This window comes from Eptatretus burgeri, chromosome 15 (genome assembly GCF_056783735.1).
Source record: "Eptatretus burgeri isolate ZD-2024b chromosome 15, Ebu_testis_v1, whole genome shotgun sequence".
Taxonomy (NCBI): domain Eukaryota; kingdom Metazoa; phylum Chordata; class Myxini; order Myxiniformes; family Myxinidae; genus Eptatretus; species Eptatretus burgeri.
The window spans coordinates 65,129,088-65,146,311 of record NC_140975.1 but is presented as its reverse complement, the minus strand read 5'-3'; the positions used below and the strand labels follow the sequence as shown (position 1 = coordinate 65,146,311).

Genomic DNA, 17,224 nt, shown 5'->3' with positions numbered 1-17,224 from the left:
AAATAGGTATATCAGCTTTGTTATAAGACTTGTTATTTCTTTAAATTATCAGATTTCACAACAGATTACGACACTTATTTAGTCCAGACAATATCCGATTCTCAAAACCGAAATAATATTTCGATTATATACTTCAATTAGTCCGTGAGAGTATATCGTGGAAAATTGTATCAGATAACACTGAACAACAAAAATTTTTTACTGGAGATGTGTAAAGTGATTTAGACTAATTTGGGTACGCTGATTTCAAAAATCATAACCGTTTTGCTGTATCACGTCAGGATTTTCAGGAACAGAAATATTCCCATTGCCTAGAAGTCAGGATTTCAATGAAATTTACAAAAATTCATTTATTCATTTATTTCATCATGAATGCTTCAAAATTATAGAAATTACAGAAAAACTCCACTAGAATGTAATTAAAAATGCTTTAGGCATTTGGCTTTGCGTTTGTGCTGCTCTGTGTCAGTTTCACGATGCAGGAACCAGCAGAAATCGCCCATCATGTTCGGGTTGTGCCGCCCTTGGTAACGCGTCTCCATGAGTGAAATCTCTTGGTGGAATCGCTCGCCGTGCTCGTCCGAGACTGCTCCCAAGTTGTCAGGGAAGAAGTTCAGGTGCTGGTGTAGGAAATGGATTTTCAGGGACATCCTGGAGCCAAGTTTCCTGAAGGACTCCAGCAGCTGCTGCACTATTTCTTCATAGTTGTCCGCGCGCTCGTTCCCCAAGAAGTTGTCCGTCACAGCTTTGAAGCTCCTCCACGCTGCCAGCTCTTTGGGGTTTAGAGTTGTCGGAAAAGTTTCTTCCTTCATAATCTGTCGGATTTGCGGTCCAACAAAGACACCAGCCTTGATCTTGGCCTCCGACAAGGTGTTGCCAAACTTTTCCTTGAGGTATAAAAACCCACGCCCATTCAGATCCATTGCCTGTACAAAACTTTTCATCAAGCCGAGCTTTATGTGGAGTGGTGGAAGGAAAACCTTGGCTGGGTCGACAAGGGCGACATGCTTCACATTGTGTCGACCAGGTACATGCTCTTTTCGCTCTTCCCAATCTTTCTTCGTCCAGTGATTCTTGTCGTCTCTGCTATCCCAGAGACAAAGGAAGCACATGTATTTCGTGTAGCCTGACTGCAGCCCTAACAACAGCGCCACCACTTTCAAGTCTCCGCAGATGTGCCAGTTGAAGTCATTGTACTTGATGGAATCAAGCAGCTGCCGCATAGTCTCATAGGTCTCTGTCATGCCGAACGCGTGAGCCAGTGGGACTGATGGTTTCTCGTTGCCATTGTGGAGCAAAACAGCCTTCAAGCTGTTCTTCCCCGAGTCGATGAAGAGGCGCCAGTCTGCAGGATCGTGATCACACCCAAGTTCTTTCAACAGACCGTTGATGTCACTGCAGAATGTCATCGTGTCTTCCATCTCAAAGAACTCAGCCATGTCTCTGTGACGTGCTCTGAACAAGGATATCCTGGTGTTAGGTTCAAGTAGATTCCACTGCTGCAGCCTTGATCCAAGCAGCTCTGCCTTCGCCTTTGACAGCGAGATCTCTTACAAGATCATTTAAGTCTCCCTGGTTCAGAAGGTGTGATTCTTGAGTGTCGGGTTCAAAAGGTTCATCATCACCATCCTCTTCACCACTGCTTACAGCTATGTTCTGATCAGCTGGAGGTGTTGGAACGGGGTTCTCGTCATCATGAGGCACAGGTTTACGAGCAGAGACGCAGTCAGCGTACTTGATGTGACCTTTATTCTTCTTGTTGAAGCCGGCGATGCTTGTGCAGCAGAAATAACAATCATCATGATGATTCTGCGGCTCACGCCATATCATGGGCACCGCAAATGGCATGCTCGCGCGCTTGCCCACCAACCACTGAGTCAAGGTTGTGTGACAGCTTGTGCAGCAGATGTGTGGTGCCCAGCTCTGTTCTTGGTCCCCCACCTTACACCCGAAGTAGTGAAAGTAGGCGGCCTTCATTTTCACTGCTGTAGATATACTTCGCTGTTGATCTTTTTTGGTATACCGACCACAGACATAACAGAAGTTGTCAGGATGATTGGTACAGGAACGCCTACTCATCTTTATCTGAAAGAAAGAAATATAACAGAAGTTAACAACAATTGTACGAAATAGACATGTTAAAGACATATGTAAATTTCATTGAAATCCTGACTTCTAGGCAATGGGAATATTTCTGTTCCTGAAAATCCTGACGTGATACAGCAAAACGGTTATGATTTTTGAAATCAGCGTACCCAAATTAGTCTTAATCACTTTACACATCTCCAGTAAAAAATTTTTTTTGAAATTTGCTGTTCAGTGTAATGCATGAAATCGTTCCAAGCTCCTAATTTGAAAAGTATAGTCTTTACAAAAGCGATGTACACAACGATTCGTAGCACTGATGAACAGGCATTCGATATGAGTGAACAAAGTGGAAAAAAAGCTTTATTGAAAAGAAATCGTTGTGGCCTGTTCCAAGTCAAGGCATGGTTGAGCAGGCCAAAAAACATTGCGGCTTCAGACCCCAGCGAAGTGACCCAAGAAACACCTAAAGCCCCAGAGAGTGAGGTGGTCGAAGATCGCCTGATGAAGGATATAATTAAATAAGGCCGTAAATTATCCTCAAAAGTGGTGTTTTAATGAATTCAAACACCTAATTTTCACTCATCCTCTTCTTTGGAGCTTTCTTCGTTTGCATGCAAAGTTTCAGAGCTTTGGAGTAATGGAGGAGACACACTGACACCAGTGTGACCACTCCTTGGCTTTTTTCACAACATCTTGGCTATTCGTTGTTCACCTTGGCATCTTGGTTTTCTATAGGTTTTCTTGGAATATAGGTTTTCTATTATCATCGCTTTTCCAAAACCTTGTGAATTCTTGGCCTTTTTCATTGGCTCACCTTGGCATTTATGAAAATGAGGAGTGGTCACACTGACGCACACACTTTTATTAGTGTATGTACGTGTGTGTGTGTGTGTGTGTATATATATATATATATATATATATATATATATATATATATATATATATATATATATATATATATATATATATATACATATATATATATATATACATATATATATATATACATATATTCTATTGATTTACAAATGTTGTAATATAAACAATATCGACGTGCTCACATTGTGTTGGTACTGTACATAGTTTATAGACGATCTAGCATTCTAATTAGTACATACTTAAAAGAAATATGAGTGTTGTTGCTGTCGATTGGCCACACGACTGCCCTGCATGGACAGGGTTGATAATATTCCACCATCAACTGCAGCCATATAGGTCTGATTGGTCTTTGGGCAAATGTGTCAGGCAGCTCAACCCCCATTAGACTGATTGACAGTCGTAATCCTGCCCATCCCTCTGATCCCTTCATATTACTTTAGGAAGGAATGTAGTTTTCCATACTTTTCGTGGAATCCTTTAAAGCTATCAAAATTTTGATCAGTTTGCACCTTCCCACTATAAAATGCAGTAGATTGGTGTTTAAACCAAGTTCTTAACTTCAACCAATTTCGTGTTACACTGTCAGAAAAGAATAAGAAAAAGAATGACAAACTGGCATTTTTGGGTCTTTCATTTTTCTTGTTCAACGATGATGTCCCAAAGTTTAATGGATGTCATTGGATGGGGAATTCTCCGCAGATGACTGATAGGTAATTTACAGGTCTATACATTTTATCTTGGTAGATTTTATGGAGAATTTATGTTGTATTGAGCCAATGGAGTGTCCGGACCATGCATACATAAGAAGTCTACAGACTTCTTGATAAAATAAAAATTTGGGGGCGTGTCCTGAAGCTCACCTGGATCAGGAGCAACAGCCATTCAAATCCCAAGCAGACTTCCTGAGACCCTATTTTTTTTTTTATAATGCCATGTTCAAACTTCGGTACATCACGGGTGATGAAGGTTGTGGTCAACCTTCATTGAAATTGTGTGTAGTTTTGAATAAGAGAGCAAATACCTATTTTTGGGGTGGGGGTTAAACCCCTCTCCCACCGTCAACCCCCTTAATGAGCGCAGATGTTGATGCAGTCGATACACTTTGGTACATTATGGGTGTTGAAGGTTGTGGCCAACTTTCATTAAAATTGTATTTGTAGTTTCGGAGAAGAGAGCAAATACCTATTTTGGGGGGCTCAAATCCCCCAGACCCTGATTTTTTTTCATCCTCCTCCTTTTCGCAGACATCCGTAGACCCTGATTTTTTTCATGCTGTGGATAAACTTTGGTACATCATGTGTGATGAAGGTTGTGGTTAAGTTTCATCAAAATTATATGTGTTGTTTCAGAAAAGAGAGCAAATACCTATTTTCTTTTGGGAGGGGGGTCAAGGTCAACCCCTCCCCCCTCCCCATAGACCCCCTTAATGAGCACAGATTTTCATGCGGTCAATATACTTCGGTACGTCATTGGTGATGAAGGTTGTGGTCAACTTTCATCAAAATAGTGTGTGTAGTTTCAGAGAAGAGAGCAAATACCTATTTTGGTAGTTAAAACCACCCCCACCCCCCCCCCCCCCCCCACAATCGACCCTCTTAATGAGCGCAGATTTTGATGTGGTCAATACACTCTCAATAGGCATCAGATATGAAGCTTGTGGCCAAATTTCATCAAAATCGTGTGTTTGTGTCAAGCGATAATGACTGAAGTGTTTACGGACTGACTGACCTACTCACTCACCTATGGATACTGCTCAATCGCATAAGGTCGCCTGACTAAATTCCAGGAGAGCTAAAAATAGGACCACTGTACCTGTAGCTTATCTGGGCCTTGGCCTAATGTTTTAACCCAAAATTTGGTAGCATCCTGACTGGTGGGTCTGGAGAAGAAGATTTTTGAAGGAATTTACTAAGTTTGCTATTTTGACCGATTTTGTCACGTGACCAAAATGAGCTTTGTAATCCCTAAAATGAGCTTTGTAATCCCCAGGCAAAAGCGGAATCTTGCTGCCAAATTTCAGCCGGATCGGCACAGTGGTTTGGCTGGAGAAGTTGAAATAGGAGAGGGACGGATGGACGGTGCACGATCCATCCATTGGGACCATACTCTGTGCAGAGCGTTGGTGCTACTTAAGCAGTCTCCTTGGCTATTGGGTGCAATCCTGGACGGGTCACCACTCCAACACGCGACACCAGCAAGCTGGCACTCATTTTGCCGACCTCAGAAGGATGACAGAGTCAACACCATCTGGTATTAATTGAACAGCCGAGTGGGATTTGAACTCGGGATTCCAAGCCCACCACCTGAACCATTAAGCCAACACCAGGTATATTCTAGAAAATGAAGGATTACAAAGTTGATGAAATGTCACCTATTTCTCAAGGTGCATGATGACAGTACCTTATCTGGAATTCCAATTCCGGATAAGCTAATAATACAACAGCTAGACTCTGCCTGTCCATTTTCCGATCCCTTCCTATGCCCTTTCTTCTCTTCTCTCTCACCACTTCCTGCATCATTAACCAAACTTTGTCGGCATAATTACCAATGTCTTACAATTCTGCTTATGGCATCTAAATTCACTGCCAGCTCCTTTTACTTTGTTTGGCCCAGTCCAAAGTAAACTTGTCAAAGTGTTCGCCATACTGGGTAACAGCATTCCGATGCATTGGCACTTCAAGTGTACAACAACACGGGGTTGTTGCTTATTCAGTTTGTGCATGGCTTGACACCACAAATTGCATTTTTATAAAGGGTTAACTTAAAGTATTAAAACAGGAGGGATTTGGGAAATAAAAGAGGCTCACCTGTTATGCCACCCATAATTTCGCAGAGTAAACAGCTTTCAATGTGATGGTACGTAATTCCCACGACATGGCACACAACTGTAGAGAAACAACATTTTTTGTGAAATGACAATCACCATCACGATCACACATCACACACCCATTTAGATCTCATCAAATAATTAATTTAAAAAAACCTCAGTAAATAAAAAAAATTTAAAATACAAAAAATAAGCAATTTTTTTTTTAATCTCAGCACAATGATGATGCTTTTGCAAAAAGAAAGCCACAATCATGTTTTGCATTTTTGTTCTCATTCATGCGTACATTTCCGGATGGAATCTTCGAATCCCGCGATTCCAACCACCAGTTCCGGTGTTTTGGCAAGCTCATGCTAAAACAAACGAGAGAATAAAATAATTAAAAGGAACCCACAACGAAGCATCATGCGACAGCTGCACAACCATTGTTATGCTTAAACAATTGTGGTCAAAACACATGACAAATTACCTTCAATATTTCTCAACCTACCCAGAAAGTCTCAAAACGGCAGGTTTCCAGAAGATCACCCAGGTACAATATCCTACTCAGTTGTTTTTCCGCCAATGGCTAAAGCCATAAACATTAAGGAAAAGTACACGTGGAATGCAAGCATCTTAATCTCAGGTTGGAACTCGTGACATCTCCCACACCGATAATTTAGGTACAATCAAGGTAAAAAAAAAAATCAAAGAAGTGTGTCTCCTATTTTTATGCCACAACCTGCCCTCAACCTCCCCCAACCCTTCACAGAGAAGAATGTCTCTTTTGCTAAATGTGATACAACTAATGAGAAGCACAAAAGGAAAATTAGTACTAAAATGGTTAAAGGAAGGGGGTGGGGGGGGGGCTTTCACATCCCACACTCTTTGCATGGTAAAGGATACGCGCGCCTTGTCAATGAGACACTTGCAGAGCGTGAAGTCTGTGTGTGGTAAATTTGTGAGAGCCTTCAGGAGAATCTGAGCTGTGACTGATGTCTGGAAGTGTTGTGGGTTGAACTGGTAACTGAAAAACAGGAAGAGGGTACACGCACGCATGCACACACCATTGTTGACATTTTTACCAATTCAGCTCAGTACATACAATCATGGGAAATAATCAACAACAAAACCCGATGCACTGTGAACAAATGACAGAATGTACTTTCACCAAAATGTGACCACAGATGAGAGAGGATTGTTCACTTTGCGGCATATGGTAGACAAAATTCCGCATGGTCCATCCTGCCAAATAAGCAGTTATGATGCAGTGCATTTTGATTCCAAAATACGCCGTGTCTTCCCATGGCTTTATGCTTTAATTGGATATTACATCATACATTGGACATTGGGTTGGCAGGTTAGCAGGTAAATGCACTCACCTCTGAGCTATCAACCAGCACTGGTTGTTGATGGACCTTTTGTGAAGAGGTGAGTTACCAACGGCACCCCGAGCAAGTTACAAATTCCTGCTTAGACATCGGGTAGCAAGTATGATCTGGACAGAAGCTTCGCATCTTCAGCGAAAAAGAACCCAGATCAAAAATTAAATAATTCTGGCTGCCAGACAATGTGTCAGATCAAGTTGAAATTTAAAACATGTATTTGCTATCACAATTAGATAATCATTGCTAAGTTTCATGTAAATTAATGAAATGGTTCAAGAGAAAACATTATTTAATATTTTGCTTAAATCGAAATGGCTGCCACCCATGTCATCTATCAATTATTCCTCAACAAACTTGTACACTCATGCCATGGGGAACATTTTTGTGAAGTTACCCCTCGATCTGTCAAGGCGTTCTGGAGATTTTTATGGGTTTTAGGGTATATTCAATATGGCTGCCAAACCATGTGACCGATGACATCATATGTGTGAACCTTTTGTTCCTCATGGATAGGTGGTCATACGTGTAAAGTTTTGCCTCAATCTGTTGAGCCATTTCTTAGAAGATTTTTGAAAGTTTAAAAAAAAACAAAACATATGGCTGCCAAGTCACGTGAACGATGACCTCATCAATTTTTTTATTGTTGTGGACCATTTTATCTGGAGATGACCCTCAAAAATTTTCATACTGATCGGATGTAGCGTTCTCCATATGCAATTATGACATCATAATGAAGGTACCTATGACATCATAAAAAAAAAAATCACACATTCCCCAAGAGGAGACTTTCAATTTTCAATTTTTTCCTTGGTGTGGTTTCAGAGGTACAGAGGTCCAAAGTTGTTGTTTTTCCAACATGGCAGCCACACCACGTGACCTATGATGTCATAATTATCATTAAAACATTCTACACGGTTTGTTGCTCCTTTGGTGAAAATGTCTCAATCCAACAAGCGGTTGTGGAGAAACACACTAAAGTTCTGTGCAGACAAACAAACAAAAAACACGATACTTGAAAAATCCACCCCACCCCCCGCCCCTCTCCAAAGGTTGCCATATTATGTACAAATTGTCCATTTCATTCGGATTAAAATTGACAATCTTAATCAAAGCTCAGGTCAATCAAATGAAAATTGATTATTTTTCAGATTTAAATTGATTTTAGAAGTTTGACTTTTGACCTTTTTACCTCAAAAATAGTTGCTTTCCCAATTCAGTGATGGACTATGCAAATCCTGTTCAACTTCCAAGTTAATATGATGTAAATTGATGATTATAGATGTTTGCCCTTGAGTTGACCTTTGACCTTTTATCTCAAAAATAGTTGGCTTCCCAATTCAGTGACGCAATATGCAAATCCTGTTCAAATTTCAAGTCAATCGGATGAAAATTGACAATTTAAAAAAATTTGACCTCAAGATGACCTTTGACCTCAAAATCAATAGGCATCTTACTTGAGACTACCTCTACAACCTGGTAACGTTTCATGATTATCGGTTCAGAATTGTGACCTGTAGGCGATTGACAAACAAACTCAACTGACCAATACGCTTGAAAAATCTTCAATAAATTAAATATGGATAATTTGTAATAAATGAAAATATAAATAAATGCAGGTGAGCGACTCAAGGTAATTTTGTGTGCCGATGGACATCGAAGCCAATACACCAGGAGATTAAAAAAAAAAAAAAAACATCACAGAACCGTCAGAAAGCATCGGTGAATGAAAATAGAAATAAATGAAAATAAGTAAATGAAAAATCAAATGCAAGTGAGTGACCTGAGACAATGGGGAAGCACCATTCGTTATTGCTTACAAGGTGTAAGCATACCCCGCTAGTCTATACTAATAGATGTCAGTGTGTGTGTGTGTGTGTGTGTGTGTGTGTCATTAAGCATAACATATTCTTTACTAACCCCACCTCCTCCCTTCACCTTTCTCTCTTTTTTTTCTTTTCATATCTCTATACACACACACACACACACACACACACACACACACACACACACACACACACACACACACACACACACACACACACACACACACACACACACACACACACACACACACACACACAAATGTTTGGTGAGGCATAGCTCCCCCCCACCCTCTTCCTAGCTTCCCCTCCCTCCTGCCTCCACTCTCTCTCCTCTCTTCCTCCCCCTCTCTCACTCTCAACTCTCGACCCCCTCCCTTCCCCACAGTCAGCGAAGCGACGGGTTGTATTTGGTAGTGTACAATATACTTACAGTTTGAGCACTGCCAAGTTGGCCTCCAGGTCGTAAGCATTCTCACGAGCTTGGATTTCCACGTAGCGTTCCAGTGTCATTAGATTTTCAGGATTGTACCTGCATGGGACACCACCATGATACTGATCAACAACAACAACAACAACAACAACAAAAAAAAACACGACAAACGGTAGATGGCAGTATAACATAAGCAATATGACACGCGTAACGAGAAATCAACTAAGACCAAGACTTTCTTACGTTCATCATGGAGCATGTCAGTGCGATCATAAAAATACATCAACCTAACATTCATCAACCTCACATATTATTGGAATGCCCAAAACCGAAAAATATCTGAAGTTTGAAACCGAGAATGTGAACGGGATTCCTTTGGGAATTTATTTGTTTCAGTGACCACGCCTATCTTCTATTGTTTGGATACATCGTCGAGGCTCATGGAAGAGCTAGTACGCTGAACAGATCAGGACGTAACAGCCAAAACATACATGCATGGAGAAGGAAACTCCAAGGAGGAAAAACTGAAAAGTCGGAGGGATTTGGGTGGGGTTAACGAGTGAAGAAAATGTCATGGTTTTAGATTTGGAATGATGCGAGATGGCAATGAACGGCGGGCTGGAAGACCTGGAGACAAGTATGAGATTGAAGAGGATGTGGAAGTTGATTCCACCGGTGGGAAAAGAGAGGAACAAATGAGTGGAGGTGAGCAATGATCCCGTATTTAGGTCGTTTTACCAGAAGAGGGCTGATGGAGCATGTGAGCCTGCACAAACCTGGGAGGAAGGGGGGGACAAAGCACAGCAATATCAGAGCGTGCAAGATCAGACGGAGGCAGTGGAAGATAGAGACCACCGAGCAGTCTGCGATTGTGAAGACTCAGCCTCATCGCAGGAGATGCCAAAGATCTTGAAAGCCTTAGTTTCCAGAGCGTCAAGCTGAGCAAGATGGGAGACAGGAGAGCCAGTCCAGAGGGGAGAGCAGTATTCCATAAAGCAGCATATGAAGGCCTTGCAGGTGGATAGGAGTTCAGGTGTGCCAAGGAAGGTATTTGTATGACGGAGGATGCCCAGTCGGCAAGTGACAGTGAAGGCCAACTTTGAAATGTGGTTTCCCAGTGAAAGATCATGGCTTAGAGCGAGACCCAGAAGTTTCAATGACTGACTACCCTGCGGTGTCCTTCATGAAATGTATGCGAGTTATCACCCCAGGCAAAAATGCGAGTTGGAACAATAATATACGAAAGTTGGACTCTCATATACGGTACGACAGTTGGTAACAGGTCCAACTACAGTAGTCTGCAGAGAATTACTATGGGAAAGAAATGCCTGGACCGGCACCCTGAACAAATTACTGTGGAATGCAGAAAGTTCACCCTCTGTCTATTCAAAATTATTAATTTTCACACTGACAACACTTTCATTATCACATGGTGCAGTTGGTGGGGTGCACATTCAAGGTATCATCTTCCCCACCCCCTTCTTTCCACTCGTTGCACCACCTCGTGACTATTTCATGAGGGTATCTGCAACAAAAGTATCCACGACCTGATTGCGTGTGGTGTCCTTACAAACCGTCATTTTAAACATTTATCAAAGTCTGAAAAGACTGGGGAATACCAGGACTCTTGTCGGTTAGCAATTGGTTATTACCTCTAATTTATATTACCGAAAGTGGACGGAGGTTATGTTTTCACCCCAGTTTGTCTGTCTCTCTGTCCGCAAGGATATCTCAAAACGTTATGGATGGATTTGGACGAAACTTGGTGGACAGGTTGGGAGTGTGACAGGGGTGAATTGCTTAGACTTTGGTGAAGATCCAGATCTGAGAATCATTAAAGTGATTCTTCACCATTGAGAGATGGGGTCAATGATATATATATATATATATATATATATATATAGATATATATATATATATACTCAACTGAAGTAGCACGCTGACTCTATGACACGACGATGATGTCATGTGCATAAATTGGCTCAAGTTAGGGGGTTCGATTCAGTTATATCAATGAGCTTAATGCGGTCACAAATAAACGACGAGCAGGATGTTGTCCTGATGAGCCCGCAACAAGGGCGAAATCTCGATCAACATCTCTGTTTTTGTCTATTTGTGACCATCGGCTTTAATCTCAGTCTGCAAAGGCTTGACAACCATATGGATGCCTCCTAGTTTACAGGTGATGTGTTGTTGTAATTGATGCGCATGATGTCATCGTCAGAGTGCTTCGTTCGTTGAATTTAATGTTCCCAGCTGCAACCCTCCAGACCGGTGATCAGCAGGGCAGAGACAATGTGCTCGGTGCTCGCGTGGCAAGCAACACTCGCTGGCAAGTTGTGCAGCAATCGCCGAGATGGGACTCGATCTGTGCCTTGCTGCCTCATCAAGTTAGGGGGTTCGATTCAGATTATATACATATATATCTCAAAAAGTTGTGGACGGATTACGACAATACTTGGTGGACGAGTCGGGTCGGCAACAAGAGCAATCCAATGAGATTGTTGTTCAAGTACAGATACAGATCGGGCCCATCAGTGGGATACAACACGTAAAATAACGGTAGAAACAGTAGATAAGTTTAAATTGGAATTAGATAGGTACCTGGAAGTATTGGAGATAGAGGGGTATAGGGATATCGGCAGGACTTTTAGGTAGTTTGAGCATGGATGGGCAATTGAGTGCCTATGTACGGAGTGTTGTTGGTGTAGGTCTCGTCAAGGGGCGTTATGTAGTTGATGTTTCTTTTTTTTACGCAAGCCCATGCCCCCTCCCCTGGGGAAAAAAAAAAACTACAAAAACAAACAATAAAACAAACAAAAAAACATTTTACATTTCTTTTTCGATCTCATGTTGATAAATTGGTGTGGTGTTGATGTGGCACAGGCATGATGGGCCGAGTGTCCAATTTCCTTGCAATTCCTTGTGAAAATGTTCAGCCTGGCAAAGGTGTTAGGCCATGGACCAGATATGGTCCACGTGCACCCCCCCCACCCCCACAACCCTTCGACCCCATATTTTTCTGAAGCCTTAGGGTCCCCTGAGCATGAATTCAACTGGTAACAGTGAATAAACTGGGACTCACTATCCATTTTCCAACCATATCTGACGGTACCCGCAAAATGTCAACTTTTCCTCAGTTTCGCACTAAAAAAATCCCTTGACCGATGAGATCTCTACAGTTGCTCAATAAGCATAAATATTAACAAATCATATATCAAATGAAAGATATTCACATGCAGATTTTCAAAATAGAGTCATCTGTCAAATTTAATAGCGTTATGTTTGTCCCAAGAAGTGATGAAGAGGAGTTCCTCGCCTTTCCTTTTGACAACTCAGATTTCTGAAATAATAACGTATTTTCATGCTCATTTTACCTGACACAAACAAATAAATATTTCTATGATATCACAAATTTTACTACCTTTCTATTGATACCAAAATTGTCGCACACCAACTAAAGATGTACCAGGTACTACGTCTTAAACATAAGTTCATCACTGTTGCAACACCCAACATGTCGTCACCAGTAAGACGTAAGACTGAAAAAAAAATATTCCTTACTTCACATAAAGAATATAAATTATAAGTTTATTTAAGAAAAACAATTGAAACTTATTATGTCATGTCCACAAAATATCATTGTGCATGGATTACGCATAATATACATTATCGCTGTCATCATCACTCTCCAATGCCTGCTCTATATCATCAAATGCATCCATATCTGAATCCTCATTAGAGTCAGTGTCGGCAGGTGTGACTTCAGCAATGTCAGCCAGTTGCCGTGGGAGGACATCTCGTTCATACCACAGAGGATGAAGGTTACCATCCTTTTCCTCCCAACCATGTGCCTGACTGGCCTTCGGAATCTGTGGTTGTGGAATATGCGCGGTCTTCCAAATCCGTACTTGGTGCTTTACTCTCCGAATGTGCTGGGTAAGAGCTCGCTTACAAGGTGGTGATTTAGCCATATCCACATTCCCTGAAGGCACAAGAAGACTTTGCCTGGCACAGAGCTCGTTTATACGAATGAGTCGCAGATCATCAACTTTTGACACCTTTGACGCTCTACCGTACAAGGCACACGTGAACGTGTCCAACTCAATGAGCTATCCCAAGCATCAGGAATTGGGATATCAGGATATCAGGAATATCCCAAGCATCGCCCAGTTTTCTCCCGAGTAGAGATATATTTTGGAAAGCGCAGAAGAGTTTGAGGTTTAAGTTTGCCAATTCCTCGGAAGGCACTAGTGGTGTCACAGCCACTATAAGCATGGAGTGCCATGAGAGCTGTACACTTTTCCTGGCCAAAATCTGTAGCTAGTTCACTGACATTTACCATCCTCTGCTTGTTGCCTTTGCCTGTGTCAAACAGGACAGTTGTACCATGAACAGAGGCAGCACAGTGTAATAGGATGAAAAATACATCTGAGTCTGGACTTTTCACTCGGACAAATTGATCGTTTCTGAGTCTAGCATACTGAACATACAGTATCATACGAGAGTCAGTTTCTTCCTGGGTTGATTTCAGCAGTGGTAGCTCCTCTCTAATTGTTATTTGGCCATCAGCAGATGTGAGCAAATATGCGATGCCCTCACATACAAAGATCACTCGCCTTCCATGCAACCTTGATGCATAGTTATCACCACTCGAGAGCCTAAGCAGAAGTTTGATGAGCTGTATCTTGTTCTCATCATTTGACAGGAACAATTTCCAATCAGGTGGTCTCTTCGTGGCTTCACCTGTAAGTAAAAGCTTTTGTCCACAGCCCCGACGTCGCCTCTCCATCGACGTCACTGAATCAGGCAAATATTGATCAGTGCTAAATACCACATCTCCTGTTTTTCCAATGATGTCAAACACTTTGAAAGAGATCTAACTAAAATTACTTGGTATTTCTTTCAGGTAATAGAAGCAAGCATTGCCATCATACAGAGTCGATGTTTCATTGGTTGGTGGTGCATCAGCATCATTACAATCCTTGATCAGGTTTTGAAATGCCTTTGCCTTGTCAGTCTTAGCAAGATATCCATCAGCTGTCGCGATGCTGTATGGTACGGGAGTTCATGGATATGTCAACTTGTAAGTCCTGGTTTTGTGACTTTACAAAGAGTTGAAAGGCTACATTACCCTGTTGCTTGTACTGTATGACCTTATTCTTGGTTGTCTTCATCTTGGATACCTTGTTCATGTCACTCAGAGTTTTGAGGTTCAGTCTCTTCACAGGCTCAAAGAAATCTTCACTATTCTTCAGTCGAGCTTCAATAAATTCATCCCGTGCTTTTTCACCAACAGCTTCAGCCTTTAGAACATCGTCTGAATGCACTTCCTGATGAGAGTATCAACAATTGATCATTTGTCTCTATATTGAAAGGATTAAGAAAACTTCCAATGGCATCTTTGGCCCTTTTCACCAACTTCCCTCCTTTTGTGACCTCTGTCGGACGTGTATCACGATGCTTTGTTCCCTCTCCACTGTCCAACATGTGAGCCATTCCAAGTGCAGCATCAACATAAAGAGACCTTGCATGTGTTGTCCTAACCAATCTCTGGTAGGCCTGGTAGTTGGTGAGTAGTCCAGATGTACCTGCTGCACTGGTTCCAGCACCACCATGTGACTTAGCGTGCCTCATGAAGGTCTCCTCCATGGTTTTATCCACTGGACAACGATTGCCAGGGATAAAGGAGCGTGCGACACTGATAGCTCCTCTCTTGATCAGTGATACTGCCCCCTGGGTGCGAGTTGTCTTTATTAGCTATGAACACAGAGAAATATGTCAGATACCTTGCATAGTTCTGTCCACCGAAACTGAAGAAGAGAGACGTCATGCGAATGATGGATGCAGCATGCAAAAGAAAGTTGTTTGTCTTTACGACTTCAAGGTGTGATAGAATTAAACAGACATGGTCCATGTATGACAACCACAGCTGGGCAGTCTTCCCCAAACGTCCATTTGCGACTCCTTTTTTGAATTCTGCATACTGCTCTATGAATTGGACAATGGAATGGTCCATCAAGACAGCACTCAAAGTATCTTGGCTGTGGGATTCTACTAGGGCACGTAGCTTATCTGATGATTGATCAAAGAAAGACGAGAACAGATCATCAGCGCTTTTATCTTTGAGGTACTCCTCTATGAGCAATCTTTCAAGACATTCCAACATAATCTTGTGACAAAGTAGGGCTCTGTCGTAGTGCTTCCCGGACATCACGCCACCCAAAGATCCTCCACTGATTAGTCCTGCTTCCAGGAGACCATCTGCTAACCCAGACCCAGCCATCTTTTTGGCAATCATCTTCATATAAGTGCATACGAGGTGGAATGTGCCAATTAGAATTATGTGGATCTCATACTTGTCTGGTGAGTTCCACACTAATGGGTAGGCCTTCATGCAAACTCCCAAGTCAAATGTAGTAATGACATAAGGCTGTCCAACTTCTCTGGTCGCCTCTTCAGCAGCACGCAAGCATTCTTGTACAGTTTTGTACTCCGTTATGGGATGGTTAATGACTGGAATGTGGATATGGCTAACTTACCAACTTGTAAGCGAGCTCTTACCCAGCACATTCGGAGAGTAAAGCACCAAGTACGGATTTGGAAAACCGCGCATATTCCACAACCACAGATTCCGAAGGCCAGTCAGGCACATGGTTGGGAGGAAAAGGATGGTAACCTTCATCCTCTGTGGTATGTGGGAGATGTCCTCCCACGGCAACTGCTGACATTGCTGAAGTCACACCTGACGACAATGAGTCTGATGAGGATTCAGATATGGATGCATTTGATGATATAGAGCAGGCATTGGAGAGTGATGATGACAGCGATAATAAATATTCGTAATCCATGCACAATGACATTTTGTGGACATGACATAATAAATGTAAATTGTTTTTCTTAAAAAAAAAAAAAAACTTGTAATTTATATTCTTTATGTGAAGTAAGGAATATTTTCTCAGTCTTACGTCTTACTGGTGACTACATGTTGGGTGTTGCAACAGTGATGAACTTATGTTTCAGACGTAGTACCTGGTACATCTTTAGTTGGTGTGCGACAATTTTGGGATCAATAGAAAGGTAGTAAAATTTGTGATATCATAGAAATATTTATTTGTTTGTGTCAGGTAAAATGAGCATGAATATACGTTATTATTTCAGATATCTGAGTTGAATCTGAGTTGAATGTCAAAAGGAAAAGCGAGGTACTCCTCTTCATCACTTCCTGGGACAAACATAACACTATTACATTTGATAGATGACTCTATTTTGAAAATCTGCATGTGATAATCTTTCACTACCTTCGCAAACTTCGTTTGACGAAGGTATTACATTGACCCCTGTGTATTTATTTATTGGTAAATATGTGTGCGGACAACATTGCGCAAAAACTGCTGGACCGATTTGCATGAAATTTTCAGAGATGATGTGCAGTTACTCAAGGACGCCAGGCGAAGCTTTTGGGAGCAATCGGATTAAAGGTCAAGGTCACGGTCACGAAAAGGTAAAAATCGTTTTTTCGTCATAACGCGGTCAATTTTTATCCGAACGAGATAAAACCAACACCAAAATGTTCATTACTCAATTCTACATTCTAGGCTATGCCACATGAAAGTGTGGTGTAATTACCCTAGGTAGCGGTTGGGGGTCAAAGGTCAAGGGGGTCACCAAAAATGGTATCAACAATGTTTTGGATCACTTATACAAAAACTTTACAGCGGATTAGCTTGAAATTGTGTGGGAAGGTTTGTTGTCATGAAAAGACAAATCGAGTAGATTTTTGGAGCGATCGGATCAAAGGTCAAGGTCA

The 17,224-nt window shown here is 41.7% G+C and overlaps 1 protein-coding gene across 5 annotated transcripts in view; it reads right to left on the bottom strand.

Annotated features, from left to right (window-relative positions):
• The window catches only part of EIF3K (eukaryotic translation initiation factor 3 subunit K), a 41,580-nt gene that overhangs the window by 17,224 nt on the left and 7,132 nt on the right, over nt 1-17,224 (bottom strand). For 3 of the 5 annotated variants that reach the window (XM_085856453.1, XM_085856456.1, XM_085856454.1), the window contains exons 2-6: nt 9,415-9,513; nt 6,680-6,800; nt 6,285-6,362; nt 6,081-6,147; nt 5,775-5,852 (exon numbers count right to left, since the gene is read on the bottom strand). In XM_085856453.1, coding sequence (XP_085712579.1) covers nt 5,775-5,852; nt 6,081-6,147; nt 6,285-6,362; nt 6,680-6,800; nt 9,415-9,513 — 443 coding nt within the window. Of the gene's footprint in view, nt 1-5,774; nt 5,853-6,080; nt 6,148-6,284; nt 6,363-6,679; nt 6,801-9,414; nt 9,514-15,978; nt 16,157-17,224 lie in introns of those variants that run through there. The other 2 variants (XM_085856455.1, XM_085856451.1) reach the window with 1 other exon arrangement.